Source organism: Clytia hemisphaerica, unplaced genomic scaffold (genome assembly GCF_902728285.1).
Source record: "Clytia hemisphaerica strain Z4C2 unplaced genomic scaffold, Clytia hemisphaerica genome assembly, whole genome shotgun sequence".
NCBI lineage: Eukaryota > Metazoa > Cnidaria > Hydrozoa > Leptothecata > Clytiidae > Clytia > Clytia hemisphaerica.
The window spans coordinates 304,965-321,387 of NW_027103640.1; the positions used below are offsets into that span (position 1 = coordinate 304,965).

Below are 16,423 nucleotides of genomic sequence, written 5' to 3' on the forward strand. Positions count from 1 at the left end.
AAATAATATCAGGATTTCGAATCCATACATTTGTGTATATATTTTTCATTCAGACATATGAAAGCTGACTTTAGCTCCTCCAGATAGAAGCTGGATTTAAGTCGATGATAAGCGAAAATTTTCGACATCCACACACAAAAACTAGCAAAACAATACAAAGTTTGAAGCTTTGATACAAATTTGATTTCCCATTTTGAATTAAAAAATCCCTACTCTAACTCACTACATTGTGTTTCATTTATTATTTTTGATAACTTTTCACGTAGAAATTCTAATTTATCATTTTTGAAAACCAATAAAAAGGCATTCTCAAATTTCAACGATCACTTCTTAATTTAATTATGTAGTGAAAATGAACTGTTTTTTCTATTTCTCCAATCTTCAAATGAAATTGGGTCCTCACACTCAAGAGAAAGTATTATGTAGTTCTTGAAATGTTAAATATAACCTTAACACTGCTCTTTGTAATTCTTAGTTTCTCATCACTTGAACTAACCTGCTGCAGAGCAGATTTTTATCAGCATGTGGATGGCAAAACATTACCTGAAACTGACCTTCTCCATAACGACACAGAAGTGATAACATCCATCAGTCGAATTCAATGTGCCTTGAGATGCTCAAGACAAAAAACCATCTGTCAAACGGTTCTATATGATGAAGAGAATCGAAAATGTATTTTACAGACTGTGAATTCGACACAAAAATCACACGGATACAATACATGGAATACACTCCAAATACTAAAAGGTTAGTTTAGTAAGTCATATAATTAACAATCATTATTTATTTGATATAAATGATGCCGTGATGAAATGGAGTATTTCCTAGAAATTCCATTACTCCTTCGCCAGATAGCTTTTAAGTTGATTCCATTTTAGGGGAACACCCGCTTTTCAATTGCTATGAATAGCTAGGGTAGATTGGGCTTTTCCAGAAAAAAACCGTATACCCCCTGTTGAGGAGGTCTATTTCCGTTCCAAGGGGGTAAGATTTGATAAGTGGCAGAATTCCATAGGGTGCAAAAATCTGTAAAAATAACTGGAATTCCATGAGGGTGTAGCTTTTTAAATCCTACTAAAATTCAGAATTCCAGAGGGGTTTAAACCTGAAATCGCCTGGAATTCTAGGGGGTTACACCTTTTATAGTCACAGACGGATGGACCTTCTCAACAGGGGAGTGTCTGCATTTTCTGGTACACAGCACGTGGCATTAGTGTTCATAAATTGATGCATTGATGCGTACGGGAGGAAGTTGTTGGGCGATTTCTGTGAGGGAATGGATCAGAGAACATTCTGTTTGTGGTTGTGCTCTCGTGGAATGAAATACAAAGGGGACGAGGTTGAGTTTTTAGCTGTTATTTGATTTGGTTGGTTGTTAACCAGTAATAAAACAATTTTGTTATATTTTCTAAAGAACGCGTCATTTTTATTAGTTCAAATGAACAATTATTAAAGTATCTTATAAAAACTCCACCTCATCTGATACAAAGATTTGGATCGAGAAATTTGTCATTCGAACGTGAACCAAACCTCTTTTAAAGGATTGATTTCATTCATCATTAAAACCAGTAAAATGGAGGGTGATTTCTCTCTTTTCTAAAATTATGTTTTGCTTTATTTTTCAATGCTTTTTTATAAAAAAACTAATACGAATTGGGTGCACCTCTATCACTTCTAATCTCGAACCAAGAGCAAATTTCACAACTTTCGACTCCACGGATGGGCGTAGGTACAATCGTTTCGCGAGTGCTGCCAGAATCTAAAAGAAACGACGCATAAAGGTTTCGAGTTTGTCTCATTTTTAATTATACCAACAATTCATAATTTGATTTATATCTGATTTGTACTCCCTCAATAAAAATGTAATTATACTTTTGTCAAAAAAGGGTTCCTCTTAAGCAGAACAGTAGAGTTTTTGTGTTAGCTATAAAGCGTGGTGTCGAAACTAGGAAAACAGCAAATACCCCCCCCTAATGACGTCCTAACTACACTTTGTTCAGTTTTTTTTCAAAAAAAAATACTTTTGCGAAATTGATGGCTAGTCAATTTTCGCTGATGTCTTCCCGTAAAAATCTATAAGGCCACTCGAATCCATTCAATTCAAATACTTAGACCTACAAAATATCGCGAGAACAATTTTTGTAACTTGAGGAAAATATGCTTCGCACAAGTAAATTTCAAACAAGAAATGAATAATAGCATGTCAGGAAAGCTTTGACGGCGTACGACGTCTAAAGGCAAGAGCTTTTTCCAATGCATGATGTTGGGAAAGGAAACACTTGTTTCAGAGTCCAAAATAATCATAATCATAGTGCTTTTCAGGTAAAAAGTTAAATTAACAGCGCTACAAGTTACTTTCAAAACATGCTTAAAAGCTTTTGGAAGAGAATACGCGTCAAGTGAATTGTGCTCGTGGCCCGGATTCATTGGAATTGATCCAAGGTTACGCACCCAAAACAAATTTGCGGCCATCAGAAAATGTCTGCAACTTTGTCTTGGTAGCAGTTTAGAGGATTTCATAAATTTGATCAACTTACTTACAGTCGAAATATAAACAGTCAATGTTGTTGGGAATCTGCAATGCGCTTTGCAGTCCGAATGCTCAAAAAGCGTTTTGGCCGACAACCCCATCTCCATCATACAGGTTGAAGCAAAAACAACAAGAATGTTGTTCGTGCTCAAATTGCCAACAAGTCATATTGCAGTCCCGTGAAACGAGGCATTCTTTCTCTGGATCAAGTTTCGGACGCGATACTTTAATGATCTGGATGAGAAACTTTAAAAGATTCAGCGATATTTCCACAACTTTCGAAGATTCCTGCCACGTGAAGTACCCAGCATCCATCAAAATTGGCGGAGGTCAAATTTGGTCCGAAATCTACAGTAAAATTGCCGGTACCGAGTACAACATTATGGGAGCTTTGGCACCAGTTGTTTCTGCAGCAGGTGGCTGGTTACAAGGGAGTGGTTTATCTCCTTTATCTCGTCAACATGGTCTTGGTGTTGACAATGTGATCAGCTTCAAAGTGGTTCAACCAAATGGATGTGTTGTCACAGCTGATGCATGTCGAAACAAAGATTTGTTTTGGGCGTTACGTGGTGGAGGAGGCGGCACTTTTGGCGTGGTTGTATCAACACAATATCGTCTCTTACCCAAGAAGCCTATTACTTTTCTCGCATTCTTTTTATCTCCCGTTGGAATTCCTTTTAAAGTTTTCCTCCATATGGCACATAGTTTTATGGATTTTTGGGCTGTAAAATCAACAACGCTTGACAACCGAGGGGTGGATTATGGAACGGCACCTCACTGCAATTACTTTTCGAAGGAGAACGGAACGAAGCAAATTGCACCCTCATTGAAGAGCTCAATGCTTGGAAGAATAAGTTCGACAAAGCCTACCATAATAATATCTTCATCGTAGTGCAAGATTTCCCTGGTATTTCAGAAGCGAATGTCATACTTGGTCAGTTCCTTCAACTCGATAATACCGAAGGAGCCACGTTTACGCGGGATATAGCAAATCGTTTAATCCCAAAGAAATGGATTGAAAAGAATCCCACAAAAGCTGCTGATCTTTTGAAAGCTCTTTTCCAAACCACACTGGAGACTGGAGCAATCACTTCAAATTATATCTTAGGTGGAGTTATCAGTGAAGTTCCTCATAAAGCTACTGCTGTCAGTCCGAAAATTCGAGAAGCGCTCTGGCAGATTGGAACTTATGGAGACCCTCTCCTGAAAATTATCGATCGAGAATTTCCAGGACTAGGATCAGGCTACAACCATGGCAGCAAAACGGAGCCCGATTGGCGCAAAAAGTTTTGGGATTCGAATCTTTCTCGATTACAAAGATTGAAAAGGAGGTTTGACCGTTGCGACCGTTTGAATTGCTGGCATTGTATTGGGTATAAAGGAACTGAGATTTAAATGATTGAAAAACTATTGAAAGATTTATATGGATTTATATTTGAGTTTCTGGAATCTTATTTTACTACTACTACTTTATTTCGACTGATTATTGACCGTCAAATTTCCTAATTCATAGGCTAGTGATTTTTTTAGTTTTCTAAATTTTATTCAAAATTTTCTAAAATACAAGTAAAAACAGAAGAAGTGACTTTTTGGTATTAAAAAATCCCCAAAACTTTGTGCTGCTTTCGTATAGGCTCAGAGAGAGAGAAGAGAAGAGAAGTTATAAGTTAAATATTAAAGGAAAAAAGAGAAAAAAAAAACCGACAAAAGACTCAAAAGTTTTTTTCAACAGGACTGTCCAGTTACTGTTAAAGATTGCAGTAAAAAATGATAACAGGTAAATTTTACGGATCTAATTTATCATCAATGCAATTAAAAAACCTTTCCTAATTATCTTAAAAAGGTAAAATGATCTTTACATAACGTCTCGATTAATTAAAAGAAATTGTTAAAAATAGTTGGTATATACAAAAATTGCCTTTTAAGCAAAAAAGCAAACAACTACAATAAAAGTTACAAAGATTTGATAGTTTCATATTTTCAAACATGCAAAACCAATAGTTTTTCAATCATTTAAAACTCAGTTCCTTTGTACCCAATACAATGCCAGCAATTTAAACGGTTGCAACGGTCAAACCTTCTTTTCAATCTTTGTAATCGAGAAAGATTCGAATCCCAAAACTTTTTGCGCCAATCAGATTCCGTTTTGCTGCCATGGTTGTAGCCTGATCCTAGTCCTGGCACCAGTTGATCGATAATCTTTAAAAAGCTGTCATCGAAAGTTTCAATCATCCAAAGGCTTCTCTTATTTGGACTGACGCCTTCTGATGAGAACGTTGCTTACAGCACCACCTAAGATATAACTAGACACGAATTTTCCAGTTTGAAGAGTCTCTTTAAAGAGACGTTTGAGGATTCCTGCAGCTGCTTGTGGGTTCTCTTTGATCCATTTCTTTGGAATCAAACGATTGCCAATATCCTTTGTAGAAGAAGCAATTGCTGTATTATCGAGCTGAAAGAACTGTGCGAGAGCTATGCTGGCTTCTGAAACCCCAGGAAAGTCTTGTAGCAGTGTGAAGATGTTCTGGTGAAAGGCTTCGTTGAATTGACTCCTCCAGGCGAAGAGGTCGTTAATCAGTGTAGCTTCAGCTTCCTTTCGATCTCCTTCAAAGAACAATGCAAGCGAAGTACCGTTCCATAAACCACCCCATCGGTTGTCAAGTATCGCCGATTTCACCGTCCAAAAGTCCATAAACCTGTGCACTATTCTCAAATATTGTTCAAAAGGAATTTGGATTGGAGAAAGTCCAAGTGCAAGAAAAGTGATTGGCTTCTTGGGTAAGAGACGATATTGTGTTGATACAACCACGCCAAAAGTACCGCCTCCTCCACCACGTAACGCCCAAAATAAATCTTTGTTTCGACATGCATCAGCTGTGACAACACATCCATTTGGTTGAACCACTTTGAAGCTGATCACATTGTCAACACCAAGACCATGTTGACGAGATAAAGGAGATAAACCACTCCCTTGTAGCCAGCCACCTGCTGCAGAAACAACTGGTGCCAAAGCTCCCATAATGTTGTACTCGGTACCGGCAATTTTACTGTAGATTTCGGACCAAATTTGACCTCCGCCAATTTTGATGGATGCTGGGTACTTCACGTGACAGGAATCTTCGAAAGTGGTTGAAATATCGCCAAATTTTTGAAAGTTTCTCATCCAGATCATTAAAGTATCGCGTCCGAAACTTGATCCAGAGAAAGAATGACCGGTCGTTTTCACGGTGACTGCAATATTGAATCTGTTGGCAAATTTGAAAGCACGAACAACATCTCTTGTTGTTTTTGCTTCAACACTGTATGATGGGAGATTGGAAGGTTGGTCAGCCAGACAAAATCTTTTTGAGCATTCTGGAATCTGCATACATGCACCATTTGCAGATTCACCAAGCACCATTGAACTGTTTATATTTTGACATCGTAAAAGTACGGTTGGATTAAATTTATGAAGATTTCCATCTAAACAGCTACCAAGACGACGTTGCCAGACATTTTCCGATGGCCAGCAATATTTGTTTTTTGGTGTGCAGTAACCTTGGATCAATTCCAACTGAATCACCAGGACTACTAGTGAAGCAATAATCGAAGAACTTCGAAGATTCATTGTTAGCACTGACTTCTTAAACTTCAGAATGAAATAACTGACTGGAGTGTGCTCGTTTTATACCTGCTTAGCGAAGTAATTAGTACTGTTTCGATGCACGTAAAAATAGTTGATTTAATTTGTGCCAAAAAGCAATTACCGATATAATGATTCAATAATAAAGAGCTTTCTTGATTAAGACAAACCTACGTTTTTGCAACAAGATTACTTTCGCTTTTTAAACCGTAATTAGTGCTTTTTATTTTTAAGCTGATAATTTTCTCAAGGAGCTCAAATTTCAATCACAGCGTACTCTTTGTGTTTCACGCACATGAAACTTGCTTTCGGTAAATTTTAGTTTCGTAACGTTTTATTCAATGTGGGGTCTAATGATGTTGGATGGTGTCCATATTAACACACCCCTCCCTCATCACGATCACGAAGATTGCCTTTCAATTCATCTTTTTTTACCACACACAAAATAGCGCAATATACAGTTGAATGACTCTCTCTCTCTAATTCAGTCTTCGTGGGATCAAAAATTTCCTTTGGATTAGAGAAAGATTCGAATTACAGAGAGTAATTTAAACCACTTTCCAGCTGAGGGCACCAATATTTCATTTCGAATTACAGAAAGTGAGTGTACAATTTCTTGAACTCAAGATTTTGCAATAACAAAAGATCCACAAACCCAGGTTTAACAAATTGACAATGAAAGCTCTTTTTAAATGTAGATTCTACTTCGCTTAGAGACTCACTGTGTGCCTAGCTTGTAAATATTTATAATAATAAAACTATTTAGGGAAAGAAACTTTCACTTAATTAATGTATATCAATCCTATTAAGAATCAGGTTTGCCAAATATATCAGCTTGTAGAAAAGTTGATAACAATGAAGTAAAGTACTCTTTAACTTCGATCAATAGACCAGCCGAGCCCTGCAGAAGTGAAGCCTGTTACCTCACTTCCAGAAGAAAGAAGTTGTTATGAACTGTTGCAAAAATATCCGAGCCTTCCATCTCAAGAATATAACATCAATTTCAACGGAACCGAAGTTTTTGTTTACTGTGACATGACGCAAGGTCAAGGTTAGCTTGTTTTTTTGTTAGTTGTGTCATTTTGCTAAACTCTTCTTTCAAACAAATAATAACTCCAGGTGACAAATCAGTATAATAGAGAGGGATAAGTTATGATTCAAAAAACAGTCCGACAAATATTTTTCAGCATAAGAGGGATAACTTAAAAGCTTAAGAATTGCGTTTCTTTCACAATTTTTTAACCCTATCGTAGGCTTTTAGGGGTGGTTCAGAACTTTAAGGAGGGGGTTCCTGTACCACGCCTTAACTTCTGATATAGTTGGTCTTTTTTGATGAAATTTGGTACACAATATGTAATGAACACCTCCCCCAACTTGTTAATTTTTCGATATTTCCCACCCCCCATACCTGATTAGGACCCTTTGCTTATTAATTTTTGAAAATATTTTCAGTTGTCAAAAGATGAGTCCCATATTTTTCTCTGAATAAATAGCCAAGTTCTGATTTTTGAAAGGTATTTAGAGATATAATTTCCAACCCCCGCGGTAATTAGGTCCCCCTGTTAATTAAAATTTGAAGATTTTTCCAAACCTCCGTTTATTTCGACCACACCGTTTGTTAGGCACCTGAGAGTACCACGACCTGTTTTGTAAATTATATGTTATATGCATACTATAAGAGTTTGAAGACCCCGTTTTTACATTGCAGGTTTTTAATAAAAGGATACTTCTTTTTCAGAAAATCCTAATCAAACTATTCAGCTTTTATTGACAACATAGTTTGATTTCAAGTATATTTCTAAATGTTTTAACAGGTGGCTGGACGCAAATCGCAAACATTCGTCAAATCAATCAACAAAGCTTCTCTTTATCGTCAATCCAAGTGGACACGCCAGGTGAACTTTCCGATCGCTTACTTTCGGGAGAAAACTATGCTCTCTCAGCTCAAGGTCTCCGAGATCTCGTCAACTCAACAGGAGCTAGACAACTGCGTGTTTATTGCTCCAAACCATCCGTTGGACGAACTTTCCACATCGAATCTCGAGATAATGCAATCGGAGACCAAATCCTTGAATACTTTTCTGATGTTACGGCAACCGAGCTACCAGATGGTGCCGACTCTTTTGATACCTTACCTGGTGACACTTCCTACCTAACTTCACATGTTCACGAGTGGCGATTTCAAAGCGGGAAATGGGGTCATGGCACCATTAAAACTCAGCCCATGAAATTATACAAAAATCTAGTGTACATAAGTGACTCTAAAACACCACCCTCTTATGTTTATAAGGTGGGAATGAATTCAACTCCGAAGTTATATTGTGACGATGATGGAACTTTGAATAGCGGAGAATGGAAATACTTCATTCGATGACGGATAGATTATTTGTGTAATATAGACCGCACAACATATAGCTTAGTATAAACATAATTTTTTATGACGCTGAGTCCAGTGAGTCTGAGTCTAAGTCTACACTAGGAGCATTTTGAAAAAAATTAAAAATCCAAATAACAATAAAACTACTTGGAGTTGAAAGATATAATCGAAAATGAGAAACAAACACGATTAACAGATTTGCAATCCCTTATTCTCAAATAAAAATATTACTTCATATTGTTTTTACCTTCCAAAATCAACTAAAATCTGGCGTAAGCAAAAGCATATTACCATATAATACCGGGCGACTTAATCGCGCCATCCAGTCTGTAAAAAAAGCTTTAAGTGGACCCCGGGCTAATTAGATAAGGAAGAGCGCAACATGATTCCCAGCCTTTATTTAGCGACAATCTAGCGCCATCAATAAGCTAGTAATACGCAGGGAACGAGGTTGGGGAGTCAATGCCTTATTAGTTATAGTTATTCATTTTATGAGTTTACTCTTAGGTGCCAAATAAACGCCCCCCCCCCCGCTTGTTAATTTTTTGATTTTTTTCCAACTCCCCCGGGCGTTATTAGGACCCCCCCGTTTATTAAATTTTGAAAAAAATCCCAGCTCCCAAAAGGAAATTTTCTTGTTTTACTCTAAAAAGCCTAAATTTAGTCTATTTTGACCCTTTTTAGGGTTTTTAAAAGTCCATTTTCCAACCCCCTGGTAATTAGGCCCCCCCGTTTATTTGATTTGAACCCCCCTTTCCAACCCCCCCCCGTTTATTTGGCACCTAAGAGTAAGGATCAAGTAAATTGAATAAATAGACAGCAAAACAAATCCATGAGTATTATTATATCCTAAGCAAAACTTTAGAAAATGCATAAAATCCCAGCAAAAAACAGCTAAAATCGCAAAATACATTTTTCGTAGGCACTGGGTAATACTTATTTAGCATACGCGCTTAAACTTTTGCTATATCTGAGCCTAGATATGGTTATAAGTACAATGGAAAAATAAAATAATATTGAATTGCTGGACTTGAAATAACCAAGTAATGTATATATTTTTCTGACAAGATAAAAAATACAAGTTCGATCACCTAATGAAAACATTCGTGTTTCGATAGCTCGAGTGGTCCCTGAAAGAAAGAAAGATATCTCGTGATTGTTAAGGTATGTGTTCACCTTTCTTGACACATTCTCTTTAATTGATCATATCTTTAGAACAACAAATCTTTATATATCAAAAGTATATATTTTCTGAAAGCCATTAATATTCTCTTTCTAATGGTAAAAGTTTCAGCTGAATTTAAAAAACTGGGCAGGATATAATTAAAATCTTAAGAATTTTAACCTTACCTACTTCAAAGAAGTTAAAGTCACCCATAGCTTTTGAATTTTGAAAAAATAATTTCGATACTATGTTCCCAATAGATTGAACTAAAAAAATGTCTTGGGATTTTTTTTGGAATTGACTTTAACTCTTTAAATCCTAAATTCTGTAAAAATATCGATAAAAAAGTAAATTTAAATGTGATTTTTTCAGTTATCTGTAAATTGGGGAAAAACAACTCGGTTAGAAATAAAATCCTAAGAAACTTTTTAAGTTTGATCTTTTGGGAATCTCATAAAAAAACTTTTCTAACTCAATTTGCCAAAGGACTTTTTCAATTGCCAAAATTTACCCCTGGATATCGCAGATTTACCCCCAATGGACAATGGCAATTTTTATGTCTTTTTTTGGAACCCATGGAGAATTCATCCTCCAATCCACATGCATGAACGTATTGTGAAAACATACAGTCATGTGCATATACAGTAAATTTGAAAAACAAGTGACACTGCAGTGATTTTTTTTAATGGAGTTATCGATAGAGTACAGTAGTACGGGCATTAAAAATATCCATGGTGGCAACCTTTTTCTAACTCAATTTGCCAAAGGACTTTTTCAGTTGCCAGAAATCAGAAGGATGTAAATTCTATTTTAGGAGATTATTGATGAATAGGTTATTTTAGAGACTGAATCACGAGCGTGTCTAAAGACAATCACCAGTGGAGTTTGTTAGTAAATAACCATTCTACGGTGAAGATTTGGCACATATCACAAATAACAAAGAGATATTCGGGAGAATTGATGCTATACAGAAGTATGATACTAATTGCTTAATTGGCTTAGCATATTTCTGATGTCCACCCTGTAAACAGATAACAAGGGTGTTTAAAATGTACGGAAGTGAAGTACGCGAGGAACAAATTAAAGAAAATGCTTACGTCAAGCTAGCCATGTGGGCTTTGTACTCCATGATGGTATTTTGAGGAAGGTTCAATACTCTCCGTAATGTATCCCTGTAAATGGAAAGGAACAAATTGTTGAGAAGCGATGCAAAGCTTATAGAGTTAGCGAACCGTGGTGCAGTGGTAAAGCATCTGGCTACGATTCGTAAGGTTGTGGGTTCAACCCCCAGCCAGCTCATACCAAAGATTCTCAAAATGGTATTGATACCTCTCTGCTTGATGCTCAGCAATTAAGAGAAGGATCAAGAGTAATGGAGAAATCCAGGGAGAAAGAGTGGCGCCCTCCCCTACCTTCGGGTAGATAGCTATCGAAAGAGGACACTTCGGTCATTTGGTATCTGCGGTCGCAGACTTACTTACTTTAGAGATCCTTAAGTCTGTCTCAAAATAATTTGAAGCAGAGATAAAAAAGTTATGACTTTTGATAGCGAATTGGATGACAGTTTTGTGCTCGTTAAAAAGATATTTAGGAGTGGAATATAATCAAAAAAGTTTAAGAATGAAGCATGATACCTTATTCTAGTAGTAGTGGCTTGATCACTTGCATTACGATTCCATATCGAATAAATCGTTCATGACATTATTTTTGTATTATTTGCAAATTTATTGAGATATTATTACTTTGCATCAAAGATTGTTATGAAAATATGCATTATTTTTGTATTATTTGCAAATCTTTTGAGATATTATTTCAGGTGAAAGTAAAGTTCGAGGTAAAATGAGGAGTATAGTAAAATACAAGATTTTAATACAACAAAATCTCCAAGACTCGAACCTCTAAAACTCCAACAATTTATCGGTCTTAATATTAACATGGCGTTTTAAGCCCATTGCATCACTCAAGTGCGTGATCGAGTTATGGTAACTTAATTAAATTTTCAGAGTAAAGGAATTATTCGTCAACCTGGTAGCGTAAAGATACAACAGCTCCACAAACTTCTGGACCAACCATAAATTGTTCGCCCAACATCGCTAATATCTATAGGAAGAAAATTATAAATGGTTTTAAACAATGACAATCGTTGAAAAAATAAGAGAATAAGTGATAATATTACTTCAGATCCTTTACGAGATCGATATAATAAGGGATAAAATTCTAAAATAAATATCTATTTTCATAAGCAAATGTCTACCCGCTCAGCAATGTTCTGCCTAGGACCATTGTTTAGTTAGTTGATTTTGAGTCTAGATTTACTTATTAGTTATGTTTATAAAAATGAAAAAGAAACAGGTGACTCACAAGATTTTCCCAACATCTAGAAGCAAGTCCTTTTTTCAATCGCACAATCCACTTGCCACCGTTCTTGTTTGCTTTGTCCTATTATTATAAAGAATATACTCATTTAGAAATACATGTTACTTTATATTTTCCGAACAAAATAAATCGCTCCCAAAATGTGTACAGGGTAAAAACGATTGAGATTCGAAAGGTCTAATACTCCCTAGAAACATGGAGCCGTCTTTAATCTGTGTAATACCGTTATATTGGTGTAATGTAATAATACAAAAACCGTAACAGGATGAAATACTAAAACTTGTTCGTTATAATTTTTATTTTTTTTTTGCGTTGAGTCTGAATTATTAGACGTCTAGTATGCTAGACTACTCGATGGGATGGTTCATTGCCTATATACATACCTCCCACATTGGTCTTATGCCATGTTTAAATAAATGAATATCACTGTGTCCTGTCAATTCTCCTGGTCGGACCATGAACGAGTAATATGCCCAAAATTGTTCCACCTAGAAAATAAAAACTTAGCATACAATGGACTACTTCCAGGTCTTCTGCATGGCTTTGTCATCAACCATGCCTCATGATTTTCTGGTGTCTTATTGCACTTTAACCGCAATTAGATACCTTTTAACTTGAAATGACTAAATTGATTGACTATTTTTAGGGAACCTTGGATTTTCCCTAACTGAAAGCCCACGAGTTATTTTTAACTTGAGCAAGTTGGTGACACAATTTTTGGCAAAATTTTAACAATAAAGACAAATCCTGGCTATTTTTCCCCTAAAGCAAAAAGGTATACAACACTGGAAATATTGCTTAATAGGCAGCAAGTCCATGTCTTTATGTTTAAAGAATTATTTTAAGCTTACGGAAGAGAAAGCACCGATCAGCTTGATGCTGTCTTCATATTTCTGTTGAGTAAGTTGTTGTTTGCCAGGATTTTTGCGTGAGAACCATAAACAATAACAGTATTGCAATTTGTGCTCCCCTTTCTCTACGAACGGCTCGTCTGGGAAAACGAACTAAAAGAAAGAGAGAGTTAGAGCAATGTGAGGAGTAATGAATATCAAGTATCTAATTTCTTTTTTACACATTGCCAACTACCAATTCCAAAAACTTTGTTGTTTGGCTTTAATAGATACTTTTATTTATAGGGTGGCCTTAAAATCGGTGTATTTTACTCCTATGAGAGTCTATGCAAGACTCCATACAGGATTATATAGTTTCCAGGAAGAAAAATAGATTATTTTTCATTCTTTTTTTTAGTGAATATCAACCAAATGAACCGCATAAAGCCATGTACTCACTTTATTGTGGTCTTCTTTTGAGCCAGAATCATCTGACCCGATCTAAAAAAATATAAAAGTATAAATTCCAAAGAAATTCTTGCACACGGGAAAGAAAAAACTTTTTTAATGACCCTTCCATTTTCTATTTTTTCCTCCGCGTACACACCCCTGCTTATCATTAAAACCCCCCAGGATTCTGAATGCAAGTTTCTAAACCAGCGATTGTCATACTTTAATTTTTTTTAACAAACATACCTCCCCATTTTCTTCCCCTTCATCAGATTTGCTGCTACTATCGTTACTATCTTCACGTGCCAGTCTGGTAAAAAAAATCAGAAATGAATTACACATTTTGTTATCAATGAAAGAAAAAAGAAGCCAATCAAATTAATCTCAAAATATTCTGGATTCCTATTTTACTGTTAAAAAAAATCCTTCATAAATTCAAATTTTCTTGAATTCGAAAATAGTCAATCGTCAGAAATCATACGGTTTTTCTAATTATGTAATATATAATGACTGGATTCTTCAAAAGAATCAATTACTCACGCTTCAAATTTATTGGATGCCATTTTATTTGTAAGTTTAAGTCTCTTTTGTTAATAAATCTGATTTAATAATGTTATTTTTTGCTGAAAGAAAATTAAAAATTATAATTCTTTATATAATGAATTTTTTCCAAGTTTTTACTATATCTGAAACAAGTTAAATTCCTAATTTCACTGGTGAGTCTCTAATTACAAAGTTTAGCAAAAATTTGAATTTTTTTTTCGTATCAGGGGAAAACCTTGTTCTGGAGCAAAAATCTCAACACAAAAAATATTGACCAAGGATCGTTGGGGTGGCTTTGATCCTTCAAGTCAACAATTAAAATGACAAGTTTTATAATATTGCAGATAATGCTACCTTGACAACTTTTAACAAACAGACCAGAAATCAGGTATGTCAAAAATAGTATTGTACAGGTCATTGTACTAAGTTGTAGGGACCCCTGCTGGGTGGGAGGTCAAAATTGGCAAGTGAAAAACAACTTAGATAATGGGCTGGTCTAAGCTGTAAATTCAATGAAAAGCTGATTTTCCACTCAATACCTACCTAGTTCAAATGTAAAGCACATTTCAAGATTATTGTATCAAGGTAATTTCATAACTTGAGAACCGCACAGTGAAAATTTTAGTTTGACACTCATTCAACAGCAAATTTTTTAGATTACCTTCATGCAGATTTCATCGACCCAAAAGTTTTCACAGCGGGCAGAAACAGGAAAGAGTAAAAGTGATAGAAAACCATGGCTCGGTTGGACTACACCATTGTTGATTGAGCGACGAGTGTACCCAGAACAAGTGACGTAGTTCGATCAGGAGACGTCCCCCGATCCAGGTAAAATGCCATACTGCTAACTGCCATGAAACATTTTTTTAGAACGCGTTAAAAATCACTTCACTTGCTCCGAAAACACCGGAAAAGCTTGGGAACTTTCCGGAGAGAAAAATAGTGTTTTTTTAGCTGCTCTGGAAAACTCCTGAAGTTCCCGGAGCACCAGGAGGGTCCTTGCAAGTTACCCGATCTAACAAGATATGGTTTCGAGCTCCAACCCTGACCCTATCTGATACCGTAACATCCATAGCCCTCAAATGAATGACCTGTCTGGTCATTAAAATACAAAGTTAAATCAAAACAAAAATGGTAGAGAAGAGCTCCGAGCGGAGCTGCATATTTGTTTTGAAATTTTGTTGCTTTGTTTGGTCAGTCATTTGATGGCTATGCAAGTTTTCCTCCACTGATGCAAGTTAGGGGCCACTCACATATCGATTGTTCCCACGTTTAGCGTCATTCCAACCGATATAGGGTAGGAGGACTCCCGGTGACGCCCGGATTTTTTCGGGCGGAAAAAATAAATAGATTGTCAAAAACACCTGGAAACCACCCGGACTCCGTTCGGACGATCTCCGGGGGGTAAAAATTTAAAGGTTGAAAACGCCCCTTTTCTGCCTATGCGCCCACACTGCTCCGGGTGGAAATCAGGCGCTCAACATTGAATAAAATTAAAGAACTGTATGCTAACTTTGTTTATAGTTATGATTTTGATTAAAGTTGTAAATTAATTGTATCTATTGTTAATTTTTTAAATTTTTTGATGTTTTTGAGCTTCATTCAATATCAAATCAGATTTTTTCGACAATATTTTGGTCCTGACATTACACACATGTGAGTGTTTATCCAGTGTGTGATTTCCTCTTGGAATGATTCTTGGAATCCGTCGAAAAACACACAGCAGAGTTATGCAGCTAGAATTCACTTAACAACTTTATCACAATACGCTGGTATCTCCTATTGGCGTTGTTTCCTTTGTCGTGGGCATAAGAAAGGTTGTTAGGGGCCGGCATCAATAAAGATCGACAAGGCAGTTTTGTTGTCTAACATTTATAATGCGTGCATGGAGGTGGAAGGTTGTTAAATTTTTCTAGCACACAACAGCCATCATCCTTCCTTGACAGACCTTTTAGCTCAAACTCATTTTCTCACCAAAGTCAACACTGAAAAAAGAAAGAAAGTAAATGAAATGATTCAAGTTATTTTAGATGACTTTTTACTTGAATTAGAGGACCGAGATTGCAAAAAAGGCTTCAATGAAAAATGCCGCCTGGACGCACATCCGGAAAAATCCAGGCAGGCTAGCTATAAAGCTCTAAAACAGCATCTAATGACATGAAAACCAGAATACGATTCTTCAATGGGAATCAATACTATGGAGTGTACTTACAAATATCAATTTGTCAGATCTAACAAAATTAATAACTGCACTGTCATCATTGACAATAAAATAAACAATTTTCTGCCAAGAGCCTTGTAAACATTCCAACAACTTCCATCGAAATGACCTATCACAGCTCAGTCTACCATTTTTAATGCGGTCTAAGGATTGAGCCGAGAATGCTCGCAGAACGCCTGCAAGCTCCCGCGCGAGTGAAAAACTTCAATCTGTCAATCTTTTCTCAAGCAAAGAGTGCGTGAAGCAATTCTAGCTTTACTATAGTGCCGCAGATCATCAATGGATAGTATTCAAATATCGATATATATA

General features: G+C 36.2%; 2 protein-coding genes across 2 annotated transcripts; one reads left to right on the forward strand and one right to left on the reverse strand.

Annotated features, from left to right (window-relative positions):
* The first annotated feature begins 392 nt into the window (after positions 1-392).
* Positions 393-8,750, forward strand: LOC136802863 (uncharacterized). The gene is made up of 3 exons (XM_067059625.1): positions 393-747; positions 7,042-7,203; positions 7,967-8,750. The coding sequence occupies exons 1-3, from the start codon at positions 435-437 to the stop codon at positions 8,524-8,526; spliced, it is 1,035 nt and encodes a 344-aa protein (XP_066915726.1). The 5' UTR covers positions 393-434; the 3' UTR covers positions 8,527-8,750.
* Positions 8,751-9,550: 800 nt separating this feature from the next.
* Positions 9,551-14,001, reverse strand: LOC136802860 (eukaryotic translation initiation factor 4E type 2-like). Its single transcript, XM_067059623.1, has 10 exons — positions 13,891-14,001; positions 13,597-13,660; positions 13,360-13,401; positions 12,922-13,074; positions 12,454-12,558; positions 12,056-12,133; positions 11,714-11,794; positions 11,329-11,384; positions 10,792-10,866; positions 9,551-9,659 (listed from the first exon to the last, which is right to left on the reverse strand). The coding sequence occupies exons 1-10, from the start codon at positions 13,911-13,913 to the stop codon at positions 9,617-9,619; spliced, it is 720 nt and encodes a 239-aa protein (XP_066915724.1). The 5' UTR covers positions 13,914-14,001; the 3' UTR covers positions 9,551-9,616.
* Positions 14,002-16,423: the final 2,422 nt, after the last annotated feature.